The sequence below is a fragment of the Bos grunniens genome, chromosome 12, assembly GCF_055505025.1.
Source record: "Bos grunniens cultivar Pamir isolate PY7600 chromosome 12, Bosgru_T2T1.0, whole genome shotgun sequence".
Taxonomy (NCBI): domain Eukaryota; kingdom Metazoa; phylum Chordata; class Mammalia; order Artiodactyla; family Bovidae; genus Bos; species Bos grunniens.
The window spans coordinates 79,551,103-79,568,241 of NC_141176.1; the positions used below are offsets into that span (position 1 = coordinate 79,551,103).

The 17,139-nt window shown below is 38.1% G+C and overlaps 1 protein-coding gene across 6 annotated transcripts in view; it reads right to left on the bottom strand.

Moving 5' to 3' along the window:
* Positions 1-17,139, bottom strand: part of UGGT2 (UDP-glucose glycoprotein glucosyltransferase 2) — a 144,479-nt gene that overhangs the window by 50,098 nt on the left and 77,242 nt on the right. For all 6 annotated transcript variants that reach the window (XM_086330271.1, XM_086330269.1, XM_086330272.1 and 3 more), the window contains 4 exons: positions 14,913-15,007; positions 13,310-13,516; positions 10,075-10,206; positions 3,813-3,937 (listed from right to left, as the gene is read on the bottom strand). In XM_086330271.1, coding sequence (XP_086186397.1) covers positions 3,813-3,937; positions 10,075-10,206; positions 13,310-13,516; positions 14,913-15,007 — 559 coding nt within the window. The remainder of the gene's footprint in view (positions 1-3,812; positions 3,938-10,074; positions 10,207-13,309; positions 13,517-14,912; positions 15,008-17,139) is intronic.

The following is a 17,139-nucleotide window of genomic DNA, read 5'->3' on the forward strand; positions in this document are numbered from 1 at the left end:
TATATGGAATTTAGAAATATGGTAACAATAACCCTGTGTACGAGACAGCAAAAGAGACACTGATGTATAGAACAGTCTTATGGACTCTGTGGGAGAGGGAGAGGGTGGGAAGATTTGGGAGAATGGCATTGAAACATGTAAAATATCATGTATGAAACGAGATGCCAGTCCAGGTTCGATGCACGATACTGGATGCTTGGGGCTAGAGCACTCGGATGACCCAGAGGGATGGTATGGGGAAGGAGGAGGGAGGAGGGTTCAGGATGGGGAACACATGTATACCTATGGCGGATTCATTTTGATATTTGGCAAAACTAATACAATTATGTAAAGTTTAAAAATAAAATAAAATTAAAAAAAAAAAAGAGGGAGGGGACATATGTATACCTATGGCTGATTCACATTGATATATGGCAGAAACTAATACAATATTTGAAGCAATTATCACTCAATTAAAAATAAATTAAAAAAATCAAGATGTAATTTCATATCCATAAGATAGGAAATGAACAGGTTGGGTAACACCAAGTATTGGTGAGGACTTCAGGAAACAAGAACTAATGCATTTCTGGTAGGAGTCTTAACTGTTCCAACTCCTTTAGCAATATCTGATAAAGCTGAAGGTATGTCTATCCTAAACCCAGTAACAACACTCCTTTAATCTAGAGAAACTCATACATTGCACAAGGAGACATGTAAACTAAGTTCATGATAGCATTTGCATAATAGTATTTTTGGGGGCTCCAAAATCACTGCAGATGGTGATTGCAGCCATGAAATTAAAAGACACTTACTCCTTGGAAGGAAAGTTATGACCAACCTAGATAGCATATTCAAAAGCAGAGATATTACTTTGCCAACAAAGGTCCGGCTAGTCAAGGCTATGGTTTTTCCCGTGGTCATGTATGGATGTGAGAGTTGGACTGTGAATCAAGCTGAGCACTGAAGAATTGATGCTTTTGAACTGTGGTGTTCGAGAAGACTCTTCAGAGTCCCTTGGACTCCACGGAGATCCAACCAGTCCATCCTAAAGGAGATCAGTCCTGGGTGTTCATTGGAAGGACTGATGGTAAAGCTGAAACTCCAGTACTTTGGCCACCTGATGCGAAGAGTTGACTCTACAAGCAATAAATGCTGGAGAGGGTGTGGAGAATTACACTTACACTGCTGGTGGGAATGCAAACTAGTACAGCCACTATGCAGAACAGTGTGGAGATTCCTCAAAAAACTGGAAATAGAACTGCCTTATGATTCAGCAATCCCACTGCTGGGCATACACACTGAGGAAACCAGAAGGGAGAGAGACACGTGTACCCCAATGTTCATCGCAGCACTGTTCATAATAGCCAGGACATGGAAGCAACCTAGATGTCCATCAGCAGATGAATGGATAAGAAAGCTATGGTACATATACACAATGGAGTATTACTCAGCCATTAAAAAGAATTCATTTGAATCAGTTCTAATGAGATGGATGAAACTGGAACCTATTATAGTGAAGCCAGCCAGAAAGACAAACACCAATACAGTATACTAACACATATATACGGAATTTAGAAAGATGGTAACAATAACCCTGTGTACGAGACAGCAAAAGAGACACTGATGTATAGAACAGTCTTATGGACTCTGTGGGAGAGGGAGAGGGTGGGAAGATTTGGGAGATTGGCATTGAAACATGTAAAGTATCATGTATGAAACGAGTCGCCAGTCCAGGTTTGATGCACGATACTGGATGCTTGGGGCTGGTGCACTGGGATGACCCAGAGGGATGGTATGGAGAGGGAGGAGGGTGGAGGGTTCAGGATGGGGAACACATGTATACCTGTGGCGGATTCATTTCGATATTTGGCAAAACCAATACAATATTGTAAAGTTTAAAAAATAAAAAAATAAAAAAGAGAGAAAAAAAAGAAAAGACCCTGATGCTGGGAGGGATTAGGGGCAGGAGGAGAAGGGGACGACAGAGGATGAGATGGCTGGATGGCATCAATGACTCGATGGACATGAGTTTGAGTAAACTCCGGGAGTTGGTGATGGACAGGGAGGCCTGGTGTGCTGCGATTCATGGGGTTGCAAGGAGTCGGACACAACTAAACGACTGAACTGAACTGAACTGAACGGGACCGGATGCCATTATCTTAGTTTTTTAATATTTAGTTTTAAGCCAGCTCTTTCACTCTCCTCCTTCACTCTCATCAAGAGGCTCTTTAATTCCTCTTTGCTTTCTGCCATTAGAGTGGTATCATCCTCATATCTGAGGCTGTTGATGTTTGTCCTGCCTATCTTGATTCCATACAGGGTTCCTTGTTCCTGTCTTGTAACTCACCCAGCTGGGTATTCCTCATGATTTGCTCAGCATATAGGTTAAACAAACAGGATGACAGCAGACAGCCCTGTCGTACTCCTTTCTCAATCTTGAACCAATCAGTTCTTCTGTACAGGGTTCTGTTGCTTCTTTTTTTTGTTGTTGTTGTTGCTTCTTGACCCACAGTTTTCTTAGGAGACAGGTAAGATGGTCTGGTATTCCTATATCTTTAAGAGCTTTCCACAGTTCGTTATGATCCACACAGTCAAAGGCTTTAGCATAGTTGAAGAAATGGAGGTAGATGTTTTTCTGGGAATTTCCCTTGCTTTCTCTGTGATCCAGCGAATGTTGGCAATTTGATTTCCGGTTCCTCTTCCTTTTCTAAAACCAGCTTGGACATCTGAAAGTTTTTGGTTTGTATAATGCTGAAGCCTCACATGCAAGATTTTGAACATGACCTTACTAGCATAGGAGATGAGTACAATTGTCTGATGGTTAGCACATTCTTTGTGCTACACACATAAATCAGAGAGCTTCTTTTTTTTTTTTAAAAACAAACTTACTTTGAAATAATTATAGACTCACAAGCTAGTACATAGAGGCTCTTCAACCCTCCATCTGGCTTCCTTCAAAGGAGACACTCCATATACCAAACCAGGACATCACCATTGAAACAATACTGTTTACTGGACTACAGATCATGTTCAGTTTTCACACGGACTCGTGTGTGTGTGTGGTTTTATGCAGTTTCATTCCCTGTTTAGGTTTGTATAACCACCACCACTGCTCCATCATCACCAGGCAGTTCCCTGAGATGGGTGGATGGCATCACCGACTCGATGGACATAAGTTTGGGTAAACTCCGGGAGCTGGTGATGGACATGGAGGCCTGGCGTGCTGCGATTCATGGAGTCGCAAAGAGTCGGACACAACTGAGCGACTGAACTGAACTGAACGAACTAAAGGCAAGTTAATTGTACTTCAGTAATGGAGTATATAAATTAATTGCAATATATTCACGAAATACTAGAAAGAAATTGAAGTGAATAAGTTCAGTCTATATACATGAAAATGGGAAAATGGATAAAGTTCCTACAGAGGCAGATTGCAAAAGGAGCCTATGTATAATAGCATATCTCTAAAAAAGTCAAGGCTTTAACACCATAAACATTAATAATAGATAATTACATATGAAGCAGAAGTATAAAGGCAAATAGAGGAATCATGCATACAACATTTAAGAAAATGGCTACCTCTTGGGGAGGGGGGAGAATGGGACAGATGGAAAGAAAACAAAAGAGATAGATCCAAGGCAAATAAAATATTAACATCTACAGTTTGGTAGTGGTGAGCAAATGGTATTTTCTACTATTTCTTTATATTCTCTATATGTCTTTTACTGTATTTTCGGTTGGTACCTGAAACACTTTCTAACCTTAAAAAGAAATCAGAGGCAAAATACCAAACTCCAAAATGAAATGCTCTTACGATTTTAAATACTTACTTCTTTGAGTTGATTTCTGTATTTTTAACAATGTCTTCAATGTTCGCTACAAACTTAGTAAATGTTATCTTTTCCAACAAGTAAAAATCTTCTGCGTAGAAGTCTTCACCTAAAGGGCCTAAGAACTTAAAAATAAAAACAATTATATTATTGTGTGTCTTCTGCTGCTGCTAAGTCGCTTCAGTCGTGTCCAACTCTGTGCGACCCCATAGACAGCAGCCCATCAGGCTCCCCTGTCCCTGGGATTCTCCAGGCAAGAACACTGGAGTGGGTTGCCATTTCCTTCTCTAATGCATGAAAGTGAAAAGTGAAAGTGAAGTTGCTCAGTCGTGTTCGACTCTTAGTGATCCCATGGACTGCAGCCTACCAGGCTCCTCTGCCCACGGGATTTTCCAGGCAAGAGTACTGGAATGGGGTGCCATTGCCTTCTCCAAGATCCTAATCTGTGACAGATATTTTCTTATCAAACAGATATTTCTTTAAGCAAAAACTGATTAAACAGATAGTGGTTATTTATCATTTACTAAATCCACTGGGAAACATGAGAAAAGTATTTCCTCACTTTGAAATTACAAGTTAACATTTGTACAAATACCAAAATCAACATGGCAAAAAATAATCAGCAAATTATTTCTATTTCAAAGTTTTACTTTGAAACATAATGCTTTCAGAAACCTAAGACTTTTCATTTTAAAGTAAATTTTTCAAATAATTATCTATATTCCATAAATCTTTTACTTTCAACATTTACTATTTAATCTCTTAATTGTAGTCCATATTATACATATATGAATATATAAATAAGGCATAAAAAATCAAAACCAAGAGACAAATCACATAATTTTTTAATAATATCAACCATTCTTCATCTAACTGATGTATAAACTTGCTGGAGCACAGCAAGGTCATGTAGGTTAGTTTTCAATCAGTAACTGCAGAAGTGGGAAGCTGTAAACTTGCCAAACACCTAATTTCTCAGGATGTATATCCCATCAAAACCACTCCAAATGTGCTACTATTACCATTTTGGGGGGAAGCTAATATGTGCATCATCATCATAATAGTATGACCATAATAAGCCTTGATATAGAAGGTGAGCTCTGGCACAGTCTTATGAACAATTAGACTTAAAGACAATTAGAAAACATGTCAACCAGAATTTTTTTTTTCCCTTGGCAAAAGACCACAATGAAACAGTTGCAAGTGGATTTTCTTAATTCCCCTTCATATGCTTCTGCAATTAATATTTTATAAAAATTAATAAAGTATAGTTCTTCAATCTTTTCTCATTTGCTCATAACAAAGGTGAAATTAGCTGGAATACTGGCATCCAGCTAAACAAATACCACATTTCACTTTAAACATAAAACCTGGTCTCTTAAATGTACAAAAAATAGGTGCTATAATACTAAAAGTACACATATCAACACTTCATTTCCTTAAGATGGCTGTCAATTTTAAGGTTAACTTTCCAAGCACTTTATCAATGTTATATTTTTTGGACTATGGATGGGATAGGCCTGGAAAATAGCTGAATTTTATCTATACCACTTCTAGTGACCAAATAGTTTTTTGTTAATAACTCAAAAAAAAGGAAATAAAATCTCAAATTATTTTCCTTGGGGATTAACAAGATTGGGAATCTGTACTGATTAAATTCACCAGAAAATTGGCACTATTTTACCTATGTAAGTTCAAATAGCTAGCAGAAACTCTATTTTTTCTGTGCTTTAGTTCTACTTAAAGTTGAATATGTTTGTGGAATAAAATGTTAGTGTAAAATCACATAAGGGCCAAATTGAGAAATGGAACATTAGATTTGAAAATCATGTAATAGTACAATAAAACCTATCTGGAGCTTAAATCTTTACAACATTTTAGAAATGTGACTTCAGTTAAACAGAATAACTGCTATAACAGAAATGTACTATCTCCTTTGACAGATCATTAACATTTTAGAAAACTCTATTAAAATGTTCATGCACATACTGAGTAAAAATCTCTCCCTACTTGTTCAAGTTTCATCCATTGGCCCTGACTCTATACTGACTCTCAATGAACATAAAATCTGTGAAAAGTGAAAGTGAAGTCGCTCAATTGTGTCTGACTCTTTGCGACCCCATCGACTGTAGCCTACTAGGCTTCTCCGTCCATGGGATTTTCCAGGCAAGAATACTGGAGTGGGTTGCCACTGCCTTCTCCAAGAGATCTTCCTGACCCAGGGATGGAAACCAGGTCTCCCACACTGCAGGCAGACGCTTTACCCTCTGAGCCACCAAAATCCGTAAAAGTACCCACTATTTCTCATGATAGCCTTCAGCCATTCTATGTGTTTTTGGTATAAAAGCGTATTTAATCCTCTGACAACTTTGTAAAATATACTATTACTTTTTCTATTGTCCTAATGAACAAATTTTATGACAAAGGTCGTATAATTAATGGTGTAACTGGAATCTGAATCCAAACTGTCCTGCTAAACAAAAAGGCCATGCTTGTTTCCCTACTCTCTGCTGTGCCATGTCTTTCAGTAATTTGTAAATATGTGGCACAACCATTGTTCAGTCACTCAGTCATGTCTGACTCTGCAACCTCATGGACTACAGCATGCCAGGCATCCCTGTCCTTCACCATCTCCCAGAGCTTGCTTAAACTTATGTCCACTGAGTTGGTGATGCCATCCAACCATCTCATCCTCTGCTGTCACCTTATCCTCCTGCTTCAGTCTTACCCAGCATCAGGGTCTTTTCTAATAAGTCAGTTCTTCGCATCAGGTGGCCAAAGTATTGGAGCTTCAACATCAGTCCTTCCAATGAATATTTAGGACTGATTTCCTTTAGGACTGACTAGTTTGATCTCCTTTCAGTCCCAGGACTCTCAAGAATCTCCAACATCACAGTTCAGAAACATCAATTCTTCAGTGCTCAGCCTTCTTTATGGTCCAACTCTCACATCCACACATGACTACTGGAAAAATCACAGCTTTGACTATAAGGACCTTTGTTGGCAAATTTATTTATTTTACTATGTGGTATAATAAGAATAAGTGTAATTATATTGGGTTAGCTACAAAGTTCATTCAGATTTTTCTATAAGATGTTATCGAGAAACCTAAACAAACTTTTTGGCCAAACCAACAGCAACAGTATTATTTAGGGTTTTATTTAATATTAAAATAGATTTTAAATTCTTTAGCATGTCAGTAAGAAAGTATGAGATCATCAACACTCCCTAGTTTTGATCATTTATAAACAATTTTAACTTTGAATGTTTCAATTTTAATGTACATTTGGACAGGTTCAAAATGAAGACTGATTCTAAAATGTCAGAATTATTTTGAACATTAAATTATCTGGTTCAGAATTATAGCTACCTGCTACAATTGCTATGATTATTGTGTTTTATAAAAGCATTACTCTTGAGACACAGTGATAAGCTAAATATTACATTATAGTTCAGAAACCACAGTACTTATTTTCAGATATATCACACTTTTCTATTCAAACCACAATCCTACAAATACAATTAAAATTATAATTTTTCATTACTCAACATAAAAAGTCAACATATTTGACTTCCTAACTATCTCCAGTTCTGACCTCTTCCCTAACTTAACTCATGTCCAGTTGCTCACTCAACCAGTCTACTCACAGGTCCAGGACGGAACACTGAGCTCTTACTATACGCAGAACTAAATTCTCTATCTGATCTTCCTTTTCTTCTGAACAAGCCCACTCCTCCTGCAAGTCTTCCTTACTTTAAAACAATGCAACTTCATTCTGCTGGTCATGCAGTTCTCTCACATCCCACAGCAAATCTGTAAGCAACTCCTGTTCACCCTTCCTTCAAAATACATCTCACGTCTACTTCTCTCTATTTCCACTAGAGCCATTCTGGTCCAGGCCACCATCAGCTCTCACTTGGTCTACTGTAATAGCTCCTAACTGGCTTCCCAACCTCTACAGTTTATTCTCAATGTAATAGCCACTAATGATCCAAATAAAATGTAAGTCAGTTTATGTCAATCCCCTCTCCAGAACAATGAGCTTCTCAACTCATTCAGAGTAAAACCGCATCTGATCTGGCCCCCAGCTACTTCTCTCCTGTTCTCCTCATATCTGCTATTCTTAGAACACACAGACATAACCTCATCTCAGGACTTGGTACTCCCTGTTCCCTCTACCTAGGACATTCTTCCAGATATGCAACACAGTTTGCTCTCTCACATCTTTTGGTTCTCTGTCCAAATAACCCTGTATAAATAAGGACACTATTTGTTTTTGTTCCCTGCGCATCACAATGTAAACTCCACAAAAACATGTTTTTTCACTACTATACTCTTGGATTCCAGAAGAATGTTTGGTTCATGGAAAGATTACAGCTAAATCCTTTTGTCAATTTCAAGGAAAATGAGAAGAAAAGAGTTCTAAAAGAAATAAACCGAACATAACTATAATTTTATCACTAATATTGATAATAATATCATGGCTAAGAAAACATAGAGTAGCTTTTCCATTATGTATAACCAAAAGGCAAATTAATAGATACAGCAGGCTGTAACTTTTTCCTTTTTATCCCTTAAAATGCCTGACAAAGTCAAAGGTAGCTTTATACTTTATAAAATTGTTCTAAAAAGTTTATTTCTTCCCAAAGCAATTGCTAAAGAAAAAAAAAGCAACACCATTTTTAGGCTTTCAAATAGCTATCAAAATTCACTAACACTTTACATTATTGTAACCATAAATGCCAACTGTTGTCACCAATTTTACAGTAGCACTGTACACTGATGCACCTGAGTCTAACTACCTTTAGGAGCTGACACAATTAGCACAAGAACTGTTACACTGAAGAAGAAATACCTAATTTGTGGATGATATCATTATTCTCCAATTTCTATTATTTACAGACTCAAATAAGAAAGAATAAAAAAGCATAATTTTAAGGGAATGATAATGTGGGAATGGAGCACAGAGGAACAGAACTCATAAAAATGTAGAAAACTGACCTTTGATGATGACTTGCTGTTGCTGCTGCTAAGTCGCATCAGTGGTGTCCGACTCTGTGCGACCCCATAGACAGCAGCCCACCAGGCTTCCCTGTCCCTGGGATTCTCCAAGCAAGAACACTGGAGTGGGTTGCCATTTCCTTCTCCAATGCATGAAAGCGAAAAGTGAAAGTGAAGTCGCTTGCTCAGTCGTGTCCGACTCTAGCGACCCCATGGACTACAGCCTACCAGGCTCCTCCGTCCATGGGATTTTCCAGGCAAAAGTACTGGAGTGGGGTGCCATTGCCTTCTCCGTTGATGATGACTTAGGGATATACAATTTGATGGTTCAAGCAGAGGTATGTCAAACAGACTGCATTAGCTGATTTCTAGTAATACTTAAGCATCAGATTCAATTTTTAAAAACTTAAATCACACCTGAGAAAGAAAACTAGACTATCATACTAAAAATATTAATAAGTAGCTATTGTCCACTAATTTTGTATGTATATATTACAACTCCCTAATCAACTGGAAAAATATTTTTAGTATATTAAGAGAAAAAAGTGTGATTATAATTATGTATTTAAAAAACAGACAAAGCTATGCAGAGTAGAAACAAAGGATTTGAAGGTAAAACCTCGAGGGTGGGATGGTATGGGAGATAGGAGAAAGATTCAAGAGGGAGGGGACATATGTATACCTATGGCTGATTCATGTTGATGTACGGCAGAAACTAATACAATATTGCAAAGCAATTATCCTCCAATTAAAAATAAATAAATTGTTTTAAAAAAGAAAAAATCTTTATTAGGATGGTGGTAGTAAGAGTGACTTTCCCCACAGTTTTTAAAAATTATATTAATACATATAACTTTATACCACAACACTTACAAAGGTATTATCAATTGTAGAAAAAAGCTACAAAAAGAAAAAAGATGTTAAAATGTACTTTATACACACATTTACAACAGTGATTCTCAATTACAACGTTGTAATATATACTAAACTGCTTGTTCTAATACTTACCTTATAAAAGCTATCCCCAAAGAACATCCTCAGCCACATCCAATGTTACCACCCATGGGGGTAGGGGTGAAGACACAGGGAGTGTGCCATGAACTAGATTATCTCAGAGGCCAGTTTATTTATGCTGAGACCTGTCTGGCGTGAGCATCATCCTCTGTGTGTACTGCATCAGGTGTATTGTAATAGAAAATGTTTGAGACCTTTGTATCACAGTGTCACTGAAAAAAGTAAGCAATCGCTTTTTCTACTTACCCTCCCATTGCTGACAACACCTTTTTCTCCAGGACTCAATTTAAGTACATCTCGGCAGAACAAGTGGTGAGTTCGAAAAATATTCACTCCAATGGTATTATATTTTTTCTCAAAGGCATTTTTATCCATCCCCTAAGGCATAAGTTAAGAATGATAAAACCAATAAGGGAACAGTAAATACACAAAATAATTTTTAACATAGCTTACTTTAATAAGTCATTATAAAACTTAAAATTACATTAACTTTTGATTTTTAAAAGTACCATCTTGTTCTGAAATCACATTTTAAAAATAGAATCCTTCTTGGCAAGGCAATGACAGTATTTGTAAATCCTGTTATAAGTAGATAGCTTGCTATCATTTGTTGAGAATGTGCGGTGGATTACTGATTAATAAAATGCTAGGGAACATCATTTTAAAAAATTTAACATTAAAAAATAAAATACAATGTTTATTAAATTCTGAACTCAGTACTTCCATTTTGGTGTGCTCAACTAAAAAATACTGGTTAGAATAAAAATACTCGGTCTCATTCCAATCCCACAAAACCAATTTAGTAATAGTGCATTTAAATTCTGAAATACAAAAGTAATATTATCCATCTCAGTGTGTATCAAACATTAAGTGAAAGTCATTCAGTCATGTCCAACTCTTGCAATCCCACAGACTATACAGTTCATGGAATTCTCCTGACCAGGATGCTGAAGTGGGTAGCCTTTCCCTTCTCCAAGGGATCCTCCCAACCCAGGGATCAAACCCAGGTCTCCCTCATTGCAGGTGGATTCTTTCAAACATTAATATGCATACAAATCACCTGGGTGTCTTGTTAAAATATAGATTGTACTGGAGTAGATCCAGGGTGGGCCTTGCCTTCTGCATTTTTATCATGTTCCTGGAACACCCACAATACCAGAAAAGGTTCCCTGCCTGCCCAAGGCACAGCCACAGGTGGGTACTGAGCTCTAGAAATCTGGCTAGTATGACTGAGAAATTTACTGTAATTTTATTTAAAACAGCCACATGAAGTTGGTGGCTACAGTATCAGACAGTGCAGCCCCAGAACTTCACTTTCAGAATCTCTCAGTTAACTCCTCTCTGATCACAAGCTGCTGACCCTCCAGCTCATTCACTCCAGTATCAACAGAACAACCATTAGTCAACCCTTTAGTCCCTTGATCCAACCACTTATTGTCTATTGTGCTTTCCATATCATAATTTTCCTCCTAACCAAGCTCTACCTCAGAGCCCTTTACCATAGCAAAAACAGTGCATACTCAGTTCCCTTGAATGCCTCCTCTCAGTTATAATCACCTGGCAAAACCTCAACTCTGGTTAAACATAAATCTATTTACTCTGTGACAGGATCCAAACAGTGTTAGGATGGCTGGAGAAACACGTGCGGCCAATACTGATCTCACTTTCAGTTATGGTCACTAATCTTGAGAGCCCTCAGAAATTCTCCTATACCATTGTTGATTCACTTTCTCACTCGCAGAACAATAGGAAAATACTTGACAGTCTCTCTTCTTCCCTCCAACCTCTAAGAGCACCTCAGTTCAGTTCAGTTGCTCAGTCGTGTCTGACTCTTTGCGACCCCATGAACCGCAGCACGCCAGGCCTCCCTGTCCATCACCAACTCCCGGAGTTTACTCAAACTCATGTCCATCGAGTCAGTGATGCCATCCAGCCATCTCATCCTCTGCTGTCCCCTTCTCCTCCTGCCCCCAATCCCTCCCAGCATGAGGGTCTTTTCCAATGAGTCCCTGCTCCCATCCTAATACTTAGCTAATGATCTGACTTTTTTTTGAAAACAGAATCAATCAGAAGAGAAGTACTTATCTTGCTACCACCAAATAAATCTACCCTGTTCTTAAACCAATACTTACAACTTGTGCATTGGGTCCCAGCACCTCTTTTCTACTCAAGAAACATCCTCTGACTTTGCTCCCTTCTCTCCGTATCATCCTTTCTCATATTTGGATGGACTGTTTTCATTAGCATACCAAAAAAGTAAAATCCTTCCCTGACCTCAAGTCCTATTCTAGCTACACAGTATTTCTCTGTTCTCCACATAGGAAAATTCCTTTAGAAAGCTACAAATACTTGCTGTCTCTCTTTTCTGATTTCCCTTTCTCTCTTGACTCTGCTGCTGCTGCTGCTGCTGCTAAGTCGCTTCAGTCGTGTCCGACTCCGTGCGACCCCATAGACGGTAGCCCACCAGGCTCCCCTGTCCCTGGGATTCTCCAGGCAAGAACACTGGAGTGGGTTGCCATTTCCTTCTCCAATGCATGGAAGTGAAAAGTGAAAGTGAAGTCGCTCAGTCGTCTCCGACTCTTAGCGACCCATGGACTGCAGCCCACCAAGCTCCTCCGTCCATGGGATTCTCCAGGCAAGAGTACTGGAGTGGGGTGCCATCGCCTTCTCTTGACTCTAGTTCACCTTTATACCTACTACTTCATTGAAACTATTCTTATCAGTCACCAACAACCACCTTAACAAATAAAATGGTCCCTCATGAAGCTTAATTTCAAGACATCTGGCATAGTTGACCATGTCCTCCTATAAATACTTTCTTCAGATTCACTGTATTCTTGAATCTGGTACATTCCTCTAACAGACTTTCCATGGCTTGATTTCTCATTTCATTCAGAGCTTTGCCCAAACAACAGCTCTTTAGAGATGCCTTCCCTTGACCACTCCAGCTAAAAGAACATCCCTCAAACAGTATACTTTCTTATAATTTTTTTTTCTAGCACCATTTACCTTTTCTTTCCCATTACAATGTAAGTCCATAAGAACAGGGATTCTATCTGCCTTGTTCACAAGTATTATCCCCATTGTCTGGGAGTCAATCGATAAATTTTTGGAATGGATTAATGAGTCTTTCTTCCAGAGCATCAGCTTTTACCTTAGAATTTTTCCCTGTACTGGATCCCTTCAGTGAAATAATTGAGGATTATTCACATATTCTTTTAACTCCCAATTCTTCACATAAATACATATCCAAACTAGAAAGCCATTAACTTTAAGATCATTGAGTAGTAGCTGAAATATCTGAAATTTGATATGTTCAGTGCTTCTATGCAAAGCCATATCATTTAATGAGGACATTTCCCACTGTAAAGCTTACGATCCCCATTTGATTATATTTATTGATTTTTTGGCAACATATCTCCAAGCACACTGAAATATGCAACAGATATGTATCTATTACTTCAAACAAATAGCTACTAACCTCAGTAAGCAACGTTTTAATTTTATTTCCAGAGTAAATAGCTGCAGCAGTTTTTTCTTCTGCCAGTTTCCTGAGAAAGTTTCTCAAAAAGCTATTTTTCAGAGTAAGAAAAGCTGCCAGAATTCCTCTAGAAATAGTTGTGTTTTCTTCATCTATTTTTGATGTAGGATTATAAATAACCCCCAACCGACTATGACCACTTGTTTTCTGCAAAACACATTTAAAGGTGATAAAGATCAGTATTTTACATATCCTTTTACAATGGAATTTTGTAAATTTCATAAAATTTTCCAAGACTAAAATCATACAAAGTACACTTGACCCTTGAACAATGCAGGGGTCAGACACACTGACCCCCTGAGCAGTCGAAAATCCACTTATAGTTGGTCCTCCGTATTCAAAGTTCCACATCTGTAGAGTCAGCCAACCACAGATGACATAATACTGTAGTATTTACTACTGAAAAAAATTTGTGCATAAGTGGACCCATGCTGTTCAAACCCTGCAGCTGAAAGAGCAAAAGTATATTCTTTGACTACAGTATAATTTAGAAATCAATAACCAAAAGAAAACTAGAACATCAGTCTAGTTTTTATGAGATTTGGTTTACAGCCCAGCATCTACAAATGTTTCTTAAATAGTACATTTGTGCTTTGTAAGAACATATACTATGCAATGTGTATTTTTCTATCAATATTCATTAGGTAAAGTTTGGGGATTTTATTATTCAAATCATCTGTACATCCCTATTGATTTTCTGTTCACTTGTTTTACTTATTACTGAGACAGATATGTAAAAAACTAGTACAATATGGAGGCTGGTGGACCAAGATCAGTGTGCCAGCATGGGCAGGTGCTGGTGAGGACCCTGTTCTGGTTGCATTTTCTAATTTCTCCTTGGATCCTTACATGACAGAAAGAGAGTAGGCTAGGTCTAGGACCTCGTTTTGTAAGAGCACTAATCCCATTTATGAGGACCCCACCCTTATAACCTAATTACCTCCTAAAGGTCCCATCTCCTAATATCAGCATATTGAGGATTAGATTTGAACATAAAAATTTTGAAAGAAAAGAAAAAAGTGTTAGTCCCTCAGTAGTGTCCGACTCTGTGTGATCCCATGGACTGTAGCCTGCCAGGCTCTTTTGTCCATGGAATTCTCTAGGCAAGAATGCTGGAGTGCTTTGCCATTGCCTTCTCCAGGGGGATCTTCCCCACCCAGGGATCAAACCTGAGTCTCCTGCATTGCAAGAAGATTCTTTTACCATCTGAGCCACCAGGGAAGCCCTATAAATTTTGGGGGGGACACAAACATTCAGCACATACATGCTACTAGACATGTACATGTAAGTCCAACAGCAAGTACTAGGAGAGAACATACAAGTCATGAATCACAGAAGACATGTAGGGCTGTCTTTTCTGGGGCAAGGTCACTATCGTACATGGAGAAAGAATCTGAATTCCTGCCTTAGCACCATGTTCTAATCAAGTTAAGGAACTGAAAATGTTAACATGAAGGAAAATAAAGACTTAACGCACGTTTTTCATACTGCTTTCTCAAAATTACAACACATTAATTTTTGTAGAAAGTGTCCAAACACTCACCATGTGATTTAATGCATTAAAAAGCAGTTTTCTCCCAGATGGTTTGTCAAAATCAGCAACAATCCAGAAAGTAACTGAAGAAATTACATCATCATCTGAAAGTTTCAAACAGTATAAACTAATTCTTAAAATCAAAGCAAAGACAGGAACATTTCCAGTTAACAAAATACATAAAATAATAGTTTTTAAAATGAATCATTTTGAAAATAAGAAAGTATTGGTAAAAATTAAACACACACAGACTGAAATACATAGAAAATGTTAAGAGTAATTCATTTATAAACTTTGTATAAATTCAGATACCAAAAAGAAAGAATAGTCACCAAGAAACACATCTATGGGATACTTTTGCCAGTAGAGAAAATTGTATTATGCTTACTAAGGTTCCACTGTTGGCATGCAAAATTGCCTTCCAGCTACATATGTAAAAAAAAAAGTGATATTTATGCCTTACATAATGTAAAACCACACACAATAAATTATTAGCAGATACTGGAAACAGCAATATTTTATTAGCTTATGATTCATGTATTTCAAAAATTCTGGCTATTGTTAACTTAGTCTAATTCACATCATCTTATGCCAAAAACATCAATACATTTTTTTTCCAGAAACATTTGAAAATCTGGAAGCCACAAGATGAAACAATTTTTAATTCTGCAGTCACAGTTAAATTGGTTTAATTTCATCCAACCTCAGCATATAACATCTGAAATAATACTTGTCTGGATATCATTGAACCTATACAAAAATTAGTCCCTTAGATCATATGACCCACTTAAAATAACTGTAGAAAGTTTGCTACACCAAAAACTTACACCTGAATAGATGCGAAGTTACAGTTCTATCACTGTTGTTCAATCACTAAGTCGTGTCCGACTCTGTAACCCCATGGACTGCAGCAAGCCAGGCTTCCCTGTCCTGCACCATCTCCTGGAGTTTACTCAAACTCATATCCACTGAGTAGGTGATGCTATCGTTCCATACCCAGTAATATATAATTATGCAAAAGCTGGCTTTGGTTAATGAAACAAATATGTAACAAAATGAAGGACACACTGATTCTCCTTGCAATCCTTCAGAAGCAATTTAATAGTAATGCAGTGGTGGCACATTCTTTTCAAAGAAGGAAGGTAAAGAATTCTCATGCCTTCTTAAATGTCAGCATTTTTACAATTACAAATAGTAAACTGAGAAATACTTCAAAAATGCTAAGCAAGTTTCTCCCAATTTTATATTTGTTTCAGTTCAGTTCATTTCAGTCACTCAGTCGTGTCCAACTCTTTGCGACCCCATGATCGCAGCAAGCCGGGCCTCTGTGTCCATCGCCAACTCCCGGGTCCACACAAACTCATGTCCATCGAGTCGGTGATGCCATCCAGCCGTCTCATCCTCTGTCGTCCCCTTCTCCTCTTGCCCCTAATCCCTCCCAGCATCAGGGTCTTTTCAAAAGAGTCAACTCTTTGCATGAGGTGGCCAAAGTATTGAGTTTTAGCTTTAGCATCAGTCCTTCCAATGAACACCTGGGACTGATCTCCTTCAGAATGGACTGGTTGGATCTCCTTACAGTCCAAGGGACTCTCAAGTCTTCTCCAACACCACAGTTCAAAAGCATCAATTCTTCGGCGCTCAGCATTCTTCACAGTCCAACTCTCACATCCATACATGACCACTGGAAAAACCACAGCTTTGACTAGATGGACCTTTGTTGGCAAAGTAATGTCTCTGCTTTTGAATATGCTATCTAGGTTGGTCATAATTTTCCTACCAGGGAGTAAGCGTCTTTTAATTTCATGGCTGCAGTCACCATCTGCAGTGATTTTGGAGCCCCCAAAAATAAAGTCAGCCACTGTTTCCCCATCTGTTTGCCATGAAGTGATGGGACCAGATGCCATGATCTTAGTTTTCTGAATGCTGAGCTTTAAGCCAACTTTTTCACTCTCCTCTTTCACTTTCAACAAGAGGCTTTTTAATTCCTTTTCACTTTCTGCTGTAAGAGTGGTGTTATCTGCATATCTGAGGTTATTGATATTTCTCCCAGCAATCTTGATTCCAGCTTGTGCTTCTTCCAGCCCAGCGTTTCTCAAGATGTACTCTGCATAGAAGTTAAATAAGCAGGGTGACAATAAAAGCCTTGACATACTCCTTTTCCTATTTGGAACCAGTCTGTTGTTCCATGTCCAGTTCTAACTGTTGCTTCCTGACCTGAATATAGGTTTCTCAAGAG